The following is a 17382-nucleotide window of genomic DNA, read 5'->3' as shown; positions in this document are numbered from 1 at the left end:
GGGCCAACAATCATTTACTGTCCTTTTAGTTAAAATAAAAACATTTTTCACTCTAAACTAAGTGCGAGGAGCATTTCCAGAAGTCTTCCTGGCTTTGTGACTCTTTTTTTTCCTGGTGTCTTTTGTCTCCTTGCTGTAATCAAACTGGATTTCCTGATTCCTGGTGTCAAATGGTAAAACTGGAGCTCCTTTCCTCAGTTTGACAAACACTCTTTAATGGATCACTTTAAGTCTTTAAGGTTGAACTTTTCTCATCTGCCTCCAGTTCTTCACTGGATACTGAGCAGATATGGTCAAAGACATGGAAGTTGATAAGATCACATTGCGGCCCTTCAATGAGAGAAATGTGTGCTTAAACAGCCCCCCCCATTTTACTCTGACCTTGGAAGCATCACTGTGGGAGTACGGCCTGCCTCCAGACTCTGACGCAGAGGCTACAGGGCTGCCAAACACAACAAACCTCATTTTTGCTGCTTCAACAGAAAGCCACACCGAAATACCGCGTCGCCATGGCAACAGAGCCTGGGATTCTCCGGCTACTTGCACCGAATCCTGCCCTTCTTTCACAGAAGAAGAGTGCCGTGTCAGAGCTGGCGTGTGTCCTCTTCCTCCCACTTGTCTCCTCATCATGTGACTGCTCATTGACACTCATCTGCACTGGAGACGCAGATGCAAGGACGGCTCTGATTTCAGAGCCATTTGTTATCCTGCTCCATCCACTGCTGACGGCTTTTTCTGAGCTGAACAAAATTCTGCAGCTCTGCCTCTAGCAAGGTTGTTGGTACATGCAGAGTTCCTTCAAATGTGTTTTCTCTGACGTCACACAACGTTGCGGGCACAGAATCTTTTCAGATATATCTGACCCTTTCTCAATCTCTGTAATGACAGTTTTTTTTGTTTTGTTCTTTTGTCATTTTGGAAAACAACCACATTTTAAAGTAAAACAGCAGCAAGAATGTCTCTGCTGTCTGCGTGGAGGATGCTAGACCCTGCATGCTCAGCTGTCTGGAGTTCGTTTCACTCCAATCATTCAGGATTTTTGATCAGCAGAAGAACACAAGAGAGACAGAACCCTCCACTCTTCTGTGGGGAGTGATGCAAAAAACAAACATGAACCTGCTGACCTTCTCCTAACTTCTGCAAGCTCATTTTTATTTGCCAAAGAAGCAGTTTATGAACACATTCTGTCTTCATGGTGTCAGGAGCAAAACATGTTCATGAGTTTAAATATTTTGATAAGTTCTTGATTCAAAACCTCTTCTTTTAGCACTAAGTTGAGAAGATTGTAAAAAACAAAACACTTAAATATGTATGCTGAAAGGTTGTCAGTAATAAGTCCAATAATTGGACTTATATGTTTTATACCAAAGCAAAACTATTTGAAGTCAATTCTGTAAAGCAAACCAGCAAAAACACATAGTGAAAATACTGTAATAAAGATCCAAACTATAACACAGACGGATGCATTAGTGCAGGATATGGAGTGGTTTTAAGATTACAGGTTGAGTACATTAATATTGGAATTGTAGAAAACATGGTAGCCATGAAATTTGATGCTCGGATGTCTGTTCTGTGACTGAAAGGTGTCCTTATTCCAGCCAGGAGATTGTCTTATTATCAGTAGGGATGGGTATCGTTAAGGTTTTAACGGTACTACTGCTCTTATTGATACTGCTTATAGATCTGGTATTTTAATGATACTCTTATCGATACTTTTTGAGGACGAAAAATAAATAAATAACAAATTAAGAACATGATGTATTTAATTTCCTCATTATGCAACAATGTTTTTTAACCAAACATTTTACTTTATACATTTTCCAACTTGAAAAGTAAAATACATGAAAAAATAGGAAAGAAGAAAAAAAATAAAAATAAAAAACAATGTTTTGACATATTGCTGTCATGATGTAAATATAAAACAAATTAAATAAATGTTTGAGTTCATAAAATCATCCCAGAGAAAGTCTCTGCTTCAACTCCCGCAGTGAAAGCTGCGTCGAAATCTGACGCCCGTGTTTCCATCTCTCTGACAGTTTAAAGCCAAAGCCCCTCCCCCTCTCTACCTGCTTTTCCTCTCTACCTGTTCACCTGTTCATATCCTTTGCAGCAGCGAGTCGTTTTTTACCGCTCCCCTCCAGTCTGTAGCAGCAGGTTGATAACGTTTATATCTTGTGGGACACAAAAAAACGAGACTTCTCCAGAACCGATAGCAGAACCGCTAAGGTCAGATCTTAACGATACTGCGGTCTTGAAGAATGTTGCCCCGGGGCTCGCTCAATACCGGGGCTCGGTACCCATCCATGATTATCAGAAGTGGAACGAGTCTGAATTATTTGGGATGGGACAGGAGGGAAAATCCACTCTCGTGTCATCCTTTACTTGACTGACAGACAATTCAGAACAGAACATGACCAAAACCAAACCAAAGTTTACATTCCACACATGGGGTCAGTACTAAAATCAGTTGCATTCACATCTATTTGTTTTTATTCTGTTTAAAATGTCCTGTCCTCTGATTGGAACATCCTTCCCTCCCTCTATACATCCATCATCCAAACCCACTTAATCCCTTTTGAGGTCTGCTGGGGCCCATCCCAGCCGGGCAAAGGCTGGTTTGCCAGTCCATCGCAGGGCCAAAAAACATTGATAACCGTGTTTTTGAATTTATGCTTTAGTGGCCTTTTTTAAATAAAACAACTTTGTAACCTTAGTTTCATTTGGATGCAATTCTTTGCATGTTTTTGAATAAAATTCCCTTTATTTTTGGGTACAACATCTGCATTTCAGACTTAGATGATAGATACCAGCTCAGACAAAGAAAACAAAGACGTACATATGTGAAGATCCTGTGGTTTAGTTTGGGTTTTCTGTGGTGTTTTTGGTCATGTTCTGTCCCCTGTCAGTCACTCTAGGTTTGTGTTAATCATCCACAGCTCTTGTCATTTTGTAATTTGTTCTCAGTGTATAGAAGCATCAGGTTTTCAGTTCTTCATTGTCAGGTCATCTGCTTTGCCACCAGTTTTGTTGCTTCCCTTCGTTCTGTTATGTCTACATTTATTTTTAACTCTTTAAGTTTCTGCCACCACGCCTGGTCTCCTGCATATTTGGTCTGTTCCTAACACATCAGCAAGTTTCTGGCCCACCCATTGTATTTTCTATGTCACAAATAAGCTCTTCTTCAAACAGCATTTTTTCTTCTGCTCCAGAGTTAAACAATTTGAATAACTAAATACTTAGAAGTGCATTTTTGAGCTTAATTTTCTTTGATATGTCCTCCATCACAAAAACACCATATTCATCAGAGTGGGTCTTCAACACATCAGGAACCGCAGAGCCAGGTGGCGTGTTTGAGCCTCAGAAGCTGTTGGGGTTATGGGAGGCTGAAGCTGAGATGGTTAGACTGAGAATGAGAGAAGAGTCAAAGGTGTCCCAGTGGAGTCCAGGAGCTCTCACTTCTTGAACACACACCAAAGACTGACAGAAACTCTGAATACTTCCTAAAGCATCATTTTGAAATGTTTTAGATTCAAGTCAAAAGATGAAAAGTTAACATGGATTATGGATGTTCCTGAGGTGGTAGAGTCATCAATCTTAGAACGGCTGCTCTGCTTATCATAGCAGCTCCATGCTGTTCCACGGCTCTCAGGGGGATTTCTCAACCCCTCTATCCGATCCTGATCTCTACGCTCAGCTCTTAGTGATATTTTTCAATGTTCTCTCCTTTACATTGCTGGAACACGATCCTCACAGGCAGCTTCTTCATGTCTAGACATCTGAATTTTTGGCTGCAAATTCACAGGAAGCCACTTAATGCAAACATCAAGTCTTTTCCTCCAACCAGTTTACGCTGAGTTCACTAAGCGGCATCAAGCTATAAAAAGCTCAGAACTGCTTCATCTTGTAGTATCATTCATAGTGAGGGTTATTTCAGCAGACTAAATACATTTTCAATGCCATGTTTTTTCTCTTTTTGGTTGTTCAACGTCAGTTCTTTAAAGCCACATTTTCGTAGCTTTTTTTCGCTATGACAATTCCCATTTGTTTTAATTACCACTTAGTTTATCAAATGTCAAAATTAATTTTGTATTTACAGATTTTTCTTGTCCTCTGGACCCTAAACCTGGGATTTTAGTCACGAGAATCTTCAAAATAAGAGTGCATTGGCTCCGTCCTGGAGCTGTGGCTTGTTCATGTTGCGGTGTGCGAGCTATGCCTTCCTCTTTGGAGATCCTCTGGTCAGATCCTCTGGGGAGTGTTGAAAACAAAAAGGGTGTGTGTGCCCAGGGCGGCAGGAGATATTGGAAAAGCTGTCGGCTCTCTTCAAGAATCAGTGTTTGTCATCATCCAGGAATATGTCATCTGGGCATATAGGAAAAAACAGAGGAAGCTGTTTTTTTACACAGATTTGACCATCTTTCTTTCTTCTCTTCTGGTCCTCATGTTGGAGCCTGTTGAACTGGATATGAGAAATGTTGGCTGATCAACATACTGTGTGTGCACGTGAGTTGGTGTGTGCGTGCATGTGTGTTGACACAGCTGTTGCCTGCTGTTTGTTCAGCTCCTTTTCCTTCAGCCTGTCCACTGTGGTCTTGTATTGTTGCTCTCTGTCAGGAGGTCAGAGAGGAAAAGTCCACAGAGCTGTTTCCTCTTGATGTCCTTTAGATCCTGACTGAGGAGGATTTTTACTATTTATGAAAGTAGAGGAAAGAAAAATGTCATGTGCTACTAGTGGTTTGTAATTTTAAAGCTACGTACACACCGTGCGTTGAAGAATGCGTGTTAAGCCCATGGTGTTTACACTGGACAAGTTGTTACAGTTGGAAGAGGCTTGGTGTGGAAGAAGCGCAAGCTCATTCGGGCACAAAACCGAGACATTCGGTTCATTGCCAGCGTCCTTGCAATGGCAGATTTGGATTACCGGTACTATCATGTCAGGAGAGTTCCCTTGGTTAATCTTTATTTGAACAACTAAACACAGACAACACCAGGCTTGTTGTGCTATCTGGGTTCATCAGTTAAAACCAAATCTAAACGTCACTATCAAATCGGGAGTCTTAGTTTGCTCAAAGTTTGACCTGGTTTAAATGGCAACGTACGTTCAGTGGTGGCTTGTTTTGTATGTAGAGCCCAAAAATGGGTGTAAAAACTTGTGTATCTACGGTACGTGTGAGTGAGAGAGTTTTGAACGAGGAAGCCTTTAATGGATTTACAGCACAGCCCAAAAGTTTGGTCATTTTTTATTTTCATGACTATGAAAATTGTAGATTCACACTGAATGAATCAAAACTATGAATTAAAACATGTGGAATTATATACATAAAAAAGTGTGAAACAACTGAAAATATGCCATATTGTAGATTCTTCATAGTAGCCACCTTTTGCTTTGATTCCTGCTTTGCACACTCTTGGTATTCTCTTGATGAGCTTCTAGAGGTAGTCACCTGAAATTGTCTTCCAACAGTCTTGAAGGAGTTCCCAGAATGCTTAGCACTTGTTGGCCCTTTTGCCTTCACTCTGTGGTCCAGCTCACCCTAAACCATCTCCATTGGGTCATCTGGTGCAGCACCCCATCACCCTCCTTGGTCAAATAGCCTTTACACAGCCTAGAGGTGTATTTGGGGTCATTATCCTGTCATGTCCATTATGGAGACATTTGAAGGACAGAGATCTTTTCTGCTCTCTGTAAACTGTGGAATAGTGTACAGGGCTCCAGACTAACTTTTTTCACTAGGAGCACTGTGGCCCCCAACTGAAAATTTTAGGGGCACAACCAGAAAATTTAGGGGCGCATACCGTAAATCAACATTCTAACCAAATCTACTAATTTCCACTGTATTACTAATAAATACTTTAATAATAGATGCAGAAATTACAATGTGCTGTTCCAAATTCAGTGTCACATTTTATTCTGCAATATTGAAGATGCAACAACAAGGTAAACTGACATCACAATCGCTGTCATAACAGTACAAACAGTAAACAAAATACCATACATTTAGAATGAAAAAATGTTTTTAGTAACAAAGTGATTACCGTAGTAACCTTTCGGTCATTTCACAGTTACAAACAATACTTAAATGTATGCAAACATTAGGGGATGGAAATTCATGTTGGCAACACCAAATAGGTGCAGCCAAGATGCACAATAAGCGTGTTTGAGATCACCCAGATGGACGTAACGCTGCGCAGATCACCTGGTGTGAGACATATATTTTTGTTTTTGCTCCAACATCACCTGTCAATCATCACAAAAATATCAGGAGAAAGGGGTGGGAGCAAGGCGCCAACCTACGCGAACACAGCTGGAAATTTTGTACTGAATTGACTGAAAGCTGCCCGACAGACTACAAAACAATGCATTATGGGACATGTGTCCTAATGGGTGGTTGTAGTTTAGTGATCAATTAAAATAAATTAATATGCCAACTGATTAAAAATAGGCTACAGACATTACAAAAAATAAAATAAAATAATTATAAAAGATATAATATCACAAATCACAGATCATACTAAGGGGGAGGGGCATATTAAAACTAAATTGAATTTAAGGACAACAACTTCCTGTTTTCCTTAAGTATCGCTGCAGCTTCGCCCCCCCCCGCTTGGTCTCCCCAACAATCCAGACGCGGCACGTGTTTTAAATGTGACTAAAACTAAATCGTGTTGTTGCTCGCGCATGTTTAATGTCAGAGCCCCGTTAGCTGTCACGCATGTAGGTGTGGGACATTTATGCTCCTCAGCTGACCATCTCCCGCGGGAGCGGTGTGCTGCATTGACAGCCGCGCATGAGAGCCGTGGTTTGCTTCGCGAGTTTGAGACCCCTGCTGTAGACTCTGGCACTGGTACACTAGCCGCAGGTCGGAAGAACGAATCAATAGTTCGCTTATTCATAGCTCAGACGCACATATCAGGTTGTGATGATTTTTTATCTCCGTTTCCTTCCAACGCGCGCTCGATTATCTCTAGGCCCCGCCCCCTCCACGCATTTAGCCACTTACAGTGGCTTTCCCTATTCTTCTCACACGCAGTGGCCGCCTCACAGAGAGGCATCACGCGAGTGTGTGCTCGCGTTTCATGAGTATGTATGCGAGTTCGTGCGTTTGCGTGTGTGCGCTCGCGTCTCATGAGTATGTGTGCGAGTTTGTATGTGTGTCTTTGCGTGCGTGTGCGCTCGCGTCTCATTGATTATTTCATTGATCATTGACGTGCCCCTTCCATGTTTAATGAAAAAAAAATACGGAGGGTGGGGGAGGCAAATTTACTGGTCGCACATGTGCGACTGGATGTAAAATTCAGTCGCACACTCTCAAATTTTGGTCGCAAAATGCGACCAAATGGTCGCAGTCTGGAGCCCTGGTGTATGTCAACATACATTCCAGGTTTCTATTGTTCCATTGTGGCGTTCAGGCCAGTCCAATAATATGAAACTAATTTAGAACATTCAGGCAAAGTGACCCTAACTTCAGTTTTAGGTGTCCATTATAACTTTTAAATGGACACCCTGCAGCCAATCAGAGTCGAGTATTCACCCAGACCATATAATGGTTAAGAATACATTCTCTAACTGATGGATGCTCTAATCTCTTGTGTATGAGTCCCCTGTAATCTGTGGTAATCCCTCATCATGTATGTGTGTGTGTGTGTGTGAGGCCTCTGGGTTGAGGAGATTAGCAGCCTGCTGTAATCCAGCATGATGTTTAACAGAGATTCACCCTACATGTATTTATTTGGACCTGACTGGCAGATTACGAGAGCGATGATCAGGCCAATAAAAGTCTGTGACACAAACATGGCTGACACTGGGTTGGATTTGCCTTTTATCACTTGGCTGTGAGGGACAGCAGTGTTTGTACTTCTTGAGTTGTCTCTAAAATGCGCGTACTTTTCAGTGTTCCCTGTTGTAATGTGTTGTAATGTCACCACCATCCTCATCCTGTTTTCTGTTTTCTGCCTCCACTGTTTGTTACACATGAGATGGAAGAACCAGAATCTCTTTGAATACATTTCTAAAGACAAACTCTATATCAAGCAGCTGTGCAGATAAAAGGCTGTACAGTGAAATAAAAGAAATGTGTTCTCTAGAGACATGAATAAATAAAGTCTATCAAAGGACAAATCAGCCACATGTGACTGTCAAACACATAAAGCTACTCTGTCCAGGTGGGGGGGTTCATACGGTGGGGCAAAAAAGTATTTAGTCAGTCAATTGTGCAAGTTCTCCCTCTTATAAGATGAGAGATGCCCGTCATTTTTTCATACTCAACTATGAGAGACAAAATGAGAAAAAAAAATCCAGAAAATCATATTGTCTGATTTTTAAAGAGTTTATTCGTAAATTATGGAGGAAAAGAGGTGTTTGATCAATATCAAAAACTCCAATCTTTATATACCATTATATACACTTTGTTGGCATTGATAGCAGTCAAACATTTTCTGTAACTCTTCACAAGGTTTTCACAAACTGTTGCTGGTATTTTGGCCCATTCCTCCATGCAGATCTAAAATTCAAACCCAAACTTTATTTATTTATATAGCGCCTTTCATTTCAGTTAAAAACACAAAGTGCTTAACATTATAGCAGATATAACAATCATAAAAAATGAAAATGATTAAAAACAGAGAACACAGGACAATCACACACAGATGGGACCCCTCCCTCACCAGATTCCTCCCTCCCCACCCACCCCGTTCCCCAGCAGAACCCTGAACACACAAAGAACTACAGCTAAAAGAACGTCTGGCTCGGTTCTGCTGTGCGGAAACGTATCATGGGGATCCATTCATTCCAAGACCCAGCCCGACCACGGGGGTCATTGCCACAGCGCCCGCCCAACAAAAAGCAGTCTAGGGCCCACGCCATGGCTATTAGACCACAGAGTGGGACCCCAGCCAGCCCAATGAGAACAGGCACCGCAGCAACAGCACCCCCTACAGGTTAAGCTGGTGGTGCCCCAAAACAATGAATCCCAAGAGGAAACAATGGAGTAAAAAACATCAGAATAAAAATTACAATAAAATAACAACAATAAAAATAAAATAGGAAATAGCAATTTTAGTAATCAAAAAATAAGATACGTAAGATGATTAAAACATAAACTTAAATATTAAAAGTATAATAACAATAAAAAGAGTAGGATATTAAAAACATAAAGATAATATTAATAGTCCTTAAAAAATAAATAAATAAAATAGATAAATTAATAAATGGATAAATAATAAAAGACATGAGCAATTATCAAAGTCATGTAAAAGCCAGTCTAAAACAGTCTTGAGCCTCTTCTTAAAATCTCTAGTCTCTGCGGCTCTGAGGCTCTCCGGCAGGCTGTGCCACAGGCGAGGACCGTAATGGTGGAACGAAGCCTCACCATAAGTTTTGTTCTTCACCTTAGGAACAACTAGGTGGCCAGTGCCGTAGGACCTCAGGGTCCGCGAGGGCTCAGACTTTAAAATAATATCATTTAAATAAGAAGGCCGAAGACCATCAAAACATTTATAAACCATTAAAAGAATTTTAAAATCAATCCTGCAACGCACAGGGAACCAATGCAGCGATTCTTTAACGGGTGTAATGTGTTCCCGCCCTCTGGTCCTCGCCAGAACTCGTGCCGCAGAGTTCATGCAATAGGTGTAGATTTGAGATCGACTCTTTTGGTAAACCAGAGAGCAGGGCATTGTAATAATCTAAACAACTAAAAATAAAAGCATGCATCAGTACCTTTGTGCTGGCAAGAGAGAGGGATGGATGGACTCTGGCAATGTTTTTAAGATAATAAAAACCTGTTTTCACAACGTTTCTGATGTGAGGAATAAAACTCAGCTCAGAGTAAAAAAGAATGGCGAGGTTTCTCACACATTCAGAAGGTTTAAAATTCCTACGTTTGGGTAAAATCATCCCTCTTTTGTCCTCAGGACCAATGATTAGAACTTCAGTTTTGTCATGGTTGAGCTGTAAGAAGTTTTCTGCCATCCATGACTTTATCTAAAATACAGTTTAATCCTTGTGCTATCTTAGCTGACCCCACCCTTACATTGATGTGTTCTCCCTACCATGACAAAGGTGGATAAAGGTGGAAAGATTTCATGTAATCCATGGACACCAGTGAAGATCACAAATCATTGAAGAAAAAAGGTTCAGAGCACTGTCTAGAGGGTCTAGATGACCCAACTCCCAATGTTAAAGTGCCTAGGATAGCACAAGGGTTACAAGAGTGTTTATAGGTTCAAAGTCATCCGGAGACATGGCGATGTAAAGCTGTGTATCATCAGCATAGCTGTGAAAGTCAACGCCGTCTCCCCTGATGACATCCCCAAGAGGCAAAATTATTTAAGTTAAAAAGTATTGGACCTAAAATCGACCCCTGGGGAATCCCACAACTTACTTCATGGACTCCTGAGGACCGAGTATCCATACTTACAAAAAAGTGTTGGTCTGTGAGATAGGAGTGAAACCAGTTAAGAGGAGTTCCTGAGAGGCCAACCCGACTCTTTAGTCTGTCTAATAAAATCTGGTGATCTACCGTATCAAAGGCGGCACTTAGATCTAGCAGTACCAGAACAGAGAGTTTCTGTGAGTCATAATTATGTCTGAGATCAATTAAAAAATTTTAAAGGGCCGTCTGTACTGTGATTTGTCTCAAAACCAGATTGAAATGAACATTATGTTCATTTTAAAAATCATGTAATTGAGTAAAAAAATATTTTTCAATAATTTTGCCTAAAAATGGTAAGTTGGATTCATGTCTGTAATTGTCTATGATATTTGGATCCAAGTTAGTCTTCTTCAGAAGGGGCCTCACCACCGCCATCCTACAGGCAGAGGGGAAGACCCCTGTCTGAAGAGAGCAGCTATGTTTAAAAGCTCTGACTCAAAGAATCCATAAGATGTTTTAAAAAGACAAGTGGGAATGGGGTCTAAAAGGCAGGTTGTAGTGTTTGCTTGGGAAAAAATCTCCTCTAGAGCAGTGATGTTTTGGGACTGTTGCTGGGCAACACGGACTTTCAACTCCCTCCAAAGATTTTCTATAGGGTCCTTGAAATTCTTCTTCCGCAGCCACTCCTTCGTTACCTGAGCAGTGTGTTTTATCTTCAATGCCCTTGCTGATGGAAGGAGGTTTTCATTCAAAACCTGACCATACATGGCCCCATTCATTCTTTCATTTACACGGATCAGTCGTCCTGGTCCCTTTGCTGAAAAACAGCCCCAAATGCATCCAAATGCTCTCTGGCAAACTTTAGACGGGCCTACACATGTACTGGCTTTAGCAGAGGGTCATGTCTGGCACTGCAGGGTTTGAGTCCCTGGCGGTGTAGTGTGTTCCTGATGCTAGCCTTTGTTACTTTGGTCTCAGCTCTCTGCAGGTCATTCACTAGATCCCCCGCGTGGTTCTGGGATTTTTGCTCACCGTTCTTGTGATCATTTTGGGTGAGATCTTGCGGGGAGCCCCAGATGGAGGGAGATTATCAGTGGTCTTGTATGGTCAACCTTCTCCTCAGATGAAGTTGACTGAGTTGGACGTTGTTTATGTTATCTGACACTGTTCTTTTTAATGTGTTTGGTGAATTAAACTGATAGAACTCTTCATGAGACCTATGAAGCATTTTCTCTTCTTTTTTCAGAGATTATGAATGATGTGATCAAGAAGGTGAAGAAGAAGGGAGAGTGGAAGGTAAGAAGCCAGAAACCTGAAAGCTGTCGTGATGTTTGCTAAAAACTGAAGGAATGAAGTAGCATGAGGTGGAAGGATGTACCTCTGTACCTTTAAAAGAGAGAACTGAGTCAAGAGAAGCATTTGGTGTAATATAATCAGTGCTGTCATGCCATTCATTTTTGTTTGTTTTCAGTTAATTAATTATGACCTGCAATTAATTAATCTAATTAATCTATTTTTAATCAAATCAAATGATAATTGCTGTTAAAAACCTCTTTTTGAGATATTTTCATTTAAATTTGTGACATTTTAATCCAGTAAAACACCATTATACAACAAAAAAACTGGCTTTACGAATTTTCTTTTTTGAATGTGAAAGAATTCTATCCTTTACTTTTACACCACAAAGAGGTATTTTTTTCAATCTTGAAAAATGTAAAGAAAAAAAAAAAACAAGAACAACACATCAGGGCCACAGTGCTCAAATTGAATACGTAAAAGGTAGGAGCACTTTTCTGAGCAATCCAAAAGATATTGAACACAGACTTTTTAATAATACCTGAATAGATATGTTGACATGCCCTATTCCGCCATTTACTGTCCCATGTGATCAGAACCCCATTCATTTTTGATAACAAACACCATGTCAGGCTTTATCCCTTACGTGATAGAAAATAGCTGTTGAGTTGTGGATTTATTCTATTTAGTTCTGTGCAGAGCCACAAAGTTGGACATTGATGATGACATCAGCAACAGATGCACAGTGCGTGTTACAAGCATGCAATGTAAGCCATGTTTCAGCTGAGTTCAAATAAAACATTGATGCAAGTAAATGGTTGGACTTTTCTTTTTATATTTGAGAACACGACAATAGTGATAAATCAAAAATGAGATTATTGTGGTCAAAAACACACTCTAATTATTGTGATCATTTAACACCCCTAGTTATAAATTCTTCCTCCTGCTTGTGGCCATGAGGTGTGGTGCAAGAACAAAACCTGGGATGAGTGTCAGAAACAAACTTCAGGGTAGCTCAAGTCTTCCTATGAGATAGGTCATGAAGTCATCTGAGAGAGGCTTGTAGTCAGGGCTTGGCTTTTGAAAAAGGAAAGGAGCAAGTTCAGATGATTGTAGGGATTGTTCAGGATGTCTCAAGATGCTGCCCCTGGTGAAATAGTGCAAGCATGTCCAACGGACCCAGGGCACACTTACCTGGGAACACCTCAGTGTCCCCCAATAGCTGAGAGAAAGAAGGCCAGATGGAAGAAAGTCTGGGCAACTGTGCATTGGATACAACATAAGCCAAATGAAAACCATATGAGGGTGATGAAGCAATGCATGGATAGATGTATGAACGTAGATGTGATGTTAATGTAGATACGTACATAGATAACTGGATGGATGGGTTAGTGGATGAATGTCTAGATCAGGGGTCCCCAAATCCAAGCCTGGAGGGCCGGTGTCCTACATGTTTTTCAACCAAGCTGCCATTGAAGCTCCGTATTGGTTAAACACACCTGACTCAGGTAATCAACAGGAAATAAGGCAGGTGTTCTGCAGCAGGGCAGGCCCTTGAGGCCTGAATTTAGGGACCTCTGGTCTAGTTGGTAAAATGGATGGATGCATAGGTAAAATGATACATGAATAAATTGATGGATGAATGCATGTATGCATGGATTGATTGCTGAATAGGTACACAGATGGACGGATTGGTGAATAGGTGTAGGGATTGATGGATTGGTGGGTGGATAGATGAAAGGATAATGGATGGATGGATGGTTGGATGGATGATGGATGGCTAGTTTGGAAGCGAAGAAGGTTAATTCATACATGAATAGATGGATGTATGCTACATGGATGGATGGATGGATGAATGGATTGAAATATAACCTCTTTTGTCTCTGATTCATCACAAAGGTGGAGTTTGTATAATCACCTTGTTATCTGTTGCCAGGCGCTGATTGTGGACCAGCTGAGCATGAGGATGTTGTCCTCCTGCTGCAAGATGACAGACATCATGACGGAGGGCATTACAAGTAGGAAATCATGACTAAGTCTCTCCTCTGAGCATCCTGGCTTCCTTGTGTTTGTCTGCATAAATATGGTATGGTACTTTTCTGTGTCAATTCATTCAGTTGTGGAGGATATCAACAAACGGCGGGAGCCTCTCCCCAGCCTGGAGGCCATTTACCTGATTACACCTACAGAGAAGGTAATTCTGCCTCCTGTTTGTGGAGTGTTTTGGTTTTTCTATAATTGTGTTAATTTTTGAAGACGCTCAGCTGAAAATAAACAATATCTTTCTTTAGTCTGTCAACACCCTCATTGCAGACTTCAAAGACCCACATTCGTCCAAATACAAGGCAGCCCACGTGTTCTTCACAGACTGTGAGTAATTTGAGGACATATTGTGGAATTTTAGTTTTTAGTTGACAAATCTTAATTTAATCTTTAACATACTTTTGAGTAAGAACTGACACTGAGAATTAGTTGTCGTTGACTTGTGTTGGGCTCAGGGGGCAGGGTAAATGGGATTGTTGTTATTGTCCACAGCATGCCCTGACCCTCTCTTCAATGAGGTGGTCAAAAGCCGTGCTTCCAAAGTGGTGAAGACGCTGACAGAGATCAACATCGCATTCCTGCCCTACGAGTCTCAGGTGAACTCATGCTTCATCGTCTTTTCTAGTCTTATTTATTTTCATTAATGACACTTGTTTGATTTGAGTTTCTAAGAAAAAAACAACAATTAATACATTTTAAGACATTTTTGCACAAAAGAGGAATAATTGAATACACGTACACAAGTCGGTCATTTCATTCCTTTTCTGCCTCTGATCTGGGTTTGGGTTGGACTGGAAGGGAGAGCTCCTCTTCTCTCTGGGAGCTCTGCTACCCAATGATGCTACCCCTGCCTCCCTGAAGGCAAATTATTTCTATTTCATCTTCAGAAATTCTTCCAATCACACTCAAACCTGATCCAGACTATGAGCTGATCAGAAGATTTTCCGAGCGTTTAGCATCAACCTTCATGTTCATGTCTGATCAGCTGGCTTTTATGGTACATTTGTAATGCAGCGCCCTGCTCTGTTTCAAGGGCAGAAGAGACAATTTCTCTCGAACGAAAATTGTTTTGTTTGCACATATTTTTGAGCTTCAGGTGCAAAATTTATTTTTTGAGCACACATTTTTTAAAGTGTTTACTCTCAAAACAGTGATTATTGTGCTTGGAGTAATGCCACAAAAATCCCTAAATGGTTCAACCCCCGTACAGATGTACGTGACAAAGGCTTAAGGAGTAGCTCCAGTGTTCCAAAGCCAGAATTGAGGTTCCTCTGAGTTTGAGGTCGGCCTGGTCTCCTGTCCACCTTTTCAGGGAGGCTGGGAAGTGGAATCCCACATAGTAGGAGGACATCCTTAAGGGCCTCCTTTTTAAAGGGAAGAACCTAATCAACCACCCTAATCTAGGGGTACTGCCCCCTGATGCTCATGTGATGCTGCAAATGTGTCTGCCAAGACAGTCCTATGGAGAAATGACTGTTGATGGGAAGGGTTTTCTGTGAACCTCCAGGAAACATTTGATCACATTTAGTTTCTGGTTTGTCTTTTTTGGCGCAACGTCTGCGTCACATTTAAAAATGGCATCCAATATTTTTTACAACGGCTTGTAGTTTTTACTTTTTTTTAATCATCATCCCTATTTATGCATAAAGTAAAATTCAGACATTATCTAACGTAAGTCTTTCTGAGGAATTAAAACTTGAAAATGACTTTTCTCTGAATTTTAGCTGCTGTACGTGCTGAGGTGTTGTTCGCCTAGCTTATCACTGTGTTCTGGTTAAGTCATTTACTGCTCATTGATCTCTTTTACCATGTTGTGACTGGAAAAAATAGGTCTGTCTGGATTTAAAACGGGTAGGAGCAGCTGCAGAATGGAGCAATGTGGTGGGAAAAACCTGCAGAGGACGCTGACAGGAATGTTAAACGCACATTTTTGCTTTTTTAAGGAATAGAGGTAAAAAAGTCTCAGGTGGCCATTTGACCACTAGGTGTTGATTTATCAGTGTCTGCAGCCAGACCCTCCCAGAAAACGTCACACTTCCTGATGTTTGCTGTACTTCTAAAATGCCTCCTCCATCCTGCCTTCCTTCCTTCTTACATTTCCTGTTTTTCACCCCTTCTCTTTGCCTCTGCTGCACTTTACATCCTTCCTTTTGTTCCATTTTGTATTTCTGCTTTACTCTCCTCATGCCACCTTACTCTTTCTTGACTGCAGAATGATGTGTGGTCCACAATGCTTTGCTCCACTCCTGTCAGCTTTGATTAATTCAGCCTTTATGATTTTCTGCTGCAGGCGTAGTCCCGCCTCCAAGCAGATCAGATTGGTGGAGCTGGGATTCAAGGGGTGGGTTTTAGCCATAAGTCAGCACAGGTCATGTGACTTTTGACAGATGGGATGGCAGGAGGCAGCAGTTCGGTGATGCAGGGGAGGAGAAAAGATGAAAGGAGGGAATGAAGACAAGAAAGAAAGAAGAGTGATAAAGAAAAGCAAGCATACGTGTAAATAGAAAGAGGTGTTAGGAAGACTGGAAAATAAAACAAAGGATAAAGGAGTAATGCAAATACATAGTGAAACACAAAGGTGCGTGTTTGTGTGCAGGTGTACTCTTTGGACAACCCAGACGCTTTCCACAGTTTTTACAGCCCTCATAAGACCCAGCTGAAGAACCCGGTGATGGAGAGGCTGGCCGAGCAGTTGGCCACGCTCTGCGCCACCCTGAAAGAGTACCCTGCTGTCAGATACAGAGGGTGAGTGGAAGAGGACGCCACAGAGCTGTGGTTACCACTGGCTGGCTTCCCTTAGTAGCTCTTTATTTGTTGATGAAAGGATTATATGTAAATTAATTGATCTGGTTTGTTATATTGTTCCCCAAATCAATTTCTGCCCCTTCCACCCTTCTCCTCTGTCTGTTAGAGAGTACAAAGACAACGCCACCCTGGCTCAGCTGGTTCAAGACAAACTGGATGCTTACAAGGCTGATGACCCCACCATGGGAGAGGTGTGTTTTCTTCTTCTTTATTTCATTGCAGTCTCTAGAAAAACAATGTTGTCTCAGCTAGAGCTGCAGAGTTTTCTATCTGAGCTTTAAGTCTTTTTCATGGTTGTTGCAGGGTCCAGACAAAGCCCGCTCACAGCTGATCATCCTGGACCGGGCCTTTGACCCCGTGTCACCTGTCCTGCATGAGCTTACCTTCCAGGCCATGGGCTATGACCTACTGCCCATCGAAAACGACGTCTACAAGTATGGGCTTTAACCCTCGTGCTATTTTGTGGGGTTCAGATGACCCCACCCTTACATTGGCGTGTTATCCCTACCATGACAAAGGTGGAAAAATGTAATCTATGGACACCAGTGAAGATCACATATCATTGAAGAAAAAAGGTTCAGCGCACTGTTTTGTGCCTTGGAGGCACGTTAACATTGGGGGTGGGGTCATCTGGACCCCACAAGATAGCACAAGGGATAGAGGAGAAAAGGTTTTGTTGAATTGAAATCCTGATTTATAATACATTAAATCCTTGATTTATAACTGAAAGGTATGATACCAGCGGCATTGGGGACTCTCGTACCAAAGAGGTTCTCCTGCATGAAGATGATGACCTGTGGGTGAGCCTGAGACACAAACACATAGCTGAGGTGTCCCAGTGAGTACCCTTTTTGTGCTGCATTAG

General features: G+C 41.5%; 1 protein-coding gene across 2 annotated transcripts in view; it reads left to right on the top strand.

Moving 5' to 3' along the window:
- The window catches only part of LOC101163425 (syntaxin-binding protein 1), a 37671-nt gene that overhangs the window by 4428 nt on the left and 15861 nt on the right, over positions 1-17382 (top strand). For both annotated transcript variants that reach the window (XM_011482065.3, XM_011482064.2), the window contains exons 2-10: positions 11620-11669; positions 13606-13687; positions 13787-13863; positions 13961-14039; positions 14205-14308; positions 16309-16457; positions 16624-16708; positions 16821-16951; positions 17248-17355. In XM_011482065.3, the coding sequence (XP_011480367.1) occupies positions 11620-11669; positions 13606-13687; positions 13787-13863; positions 13961-14039; positions 14205-14308; positions 16309-16457; positions 16624-16708; positions 16821-16951; positions 17248-17355 (865 nt within the window). The remainder of the gene's footprint in view (positions 1-11619; positions 11670-13605; positions 13688-13786; positions 13864-13960; positions 14040-14204; positions 14309-16308; positions 16458-16623; positions 16709-16820; positions 16952-17247; positions 17356-17382) is intronic.

Source organism: Oryzias latipes, chromosome 12 (assembly GCF_002234675.1).
Source record: "Oryzias latipes chromosome 12, ASM223467v1".
Classification (NCBI taxonomy): Eukaryota; Metazoa; Chordata; class Actinopteri; order Beloniformes; family Adrianichthyidae; genus Oryzias; species Oryzias latipes.
Note: the sequence above shows the minus strand (reverse complement) of the source record. Positions and strands in the feature narration are given on the sequence as shown.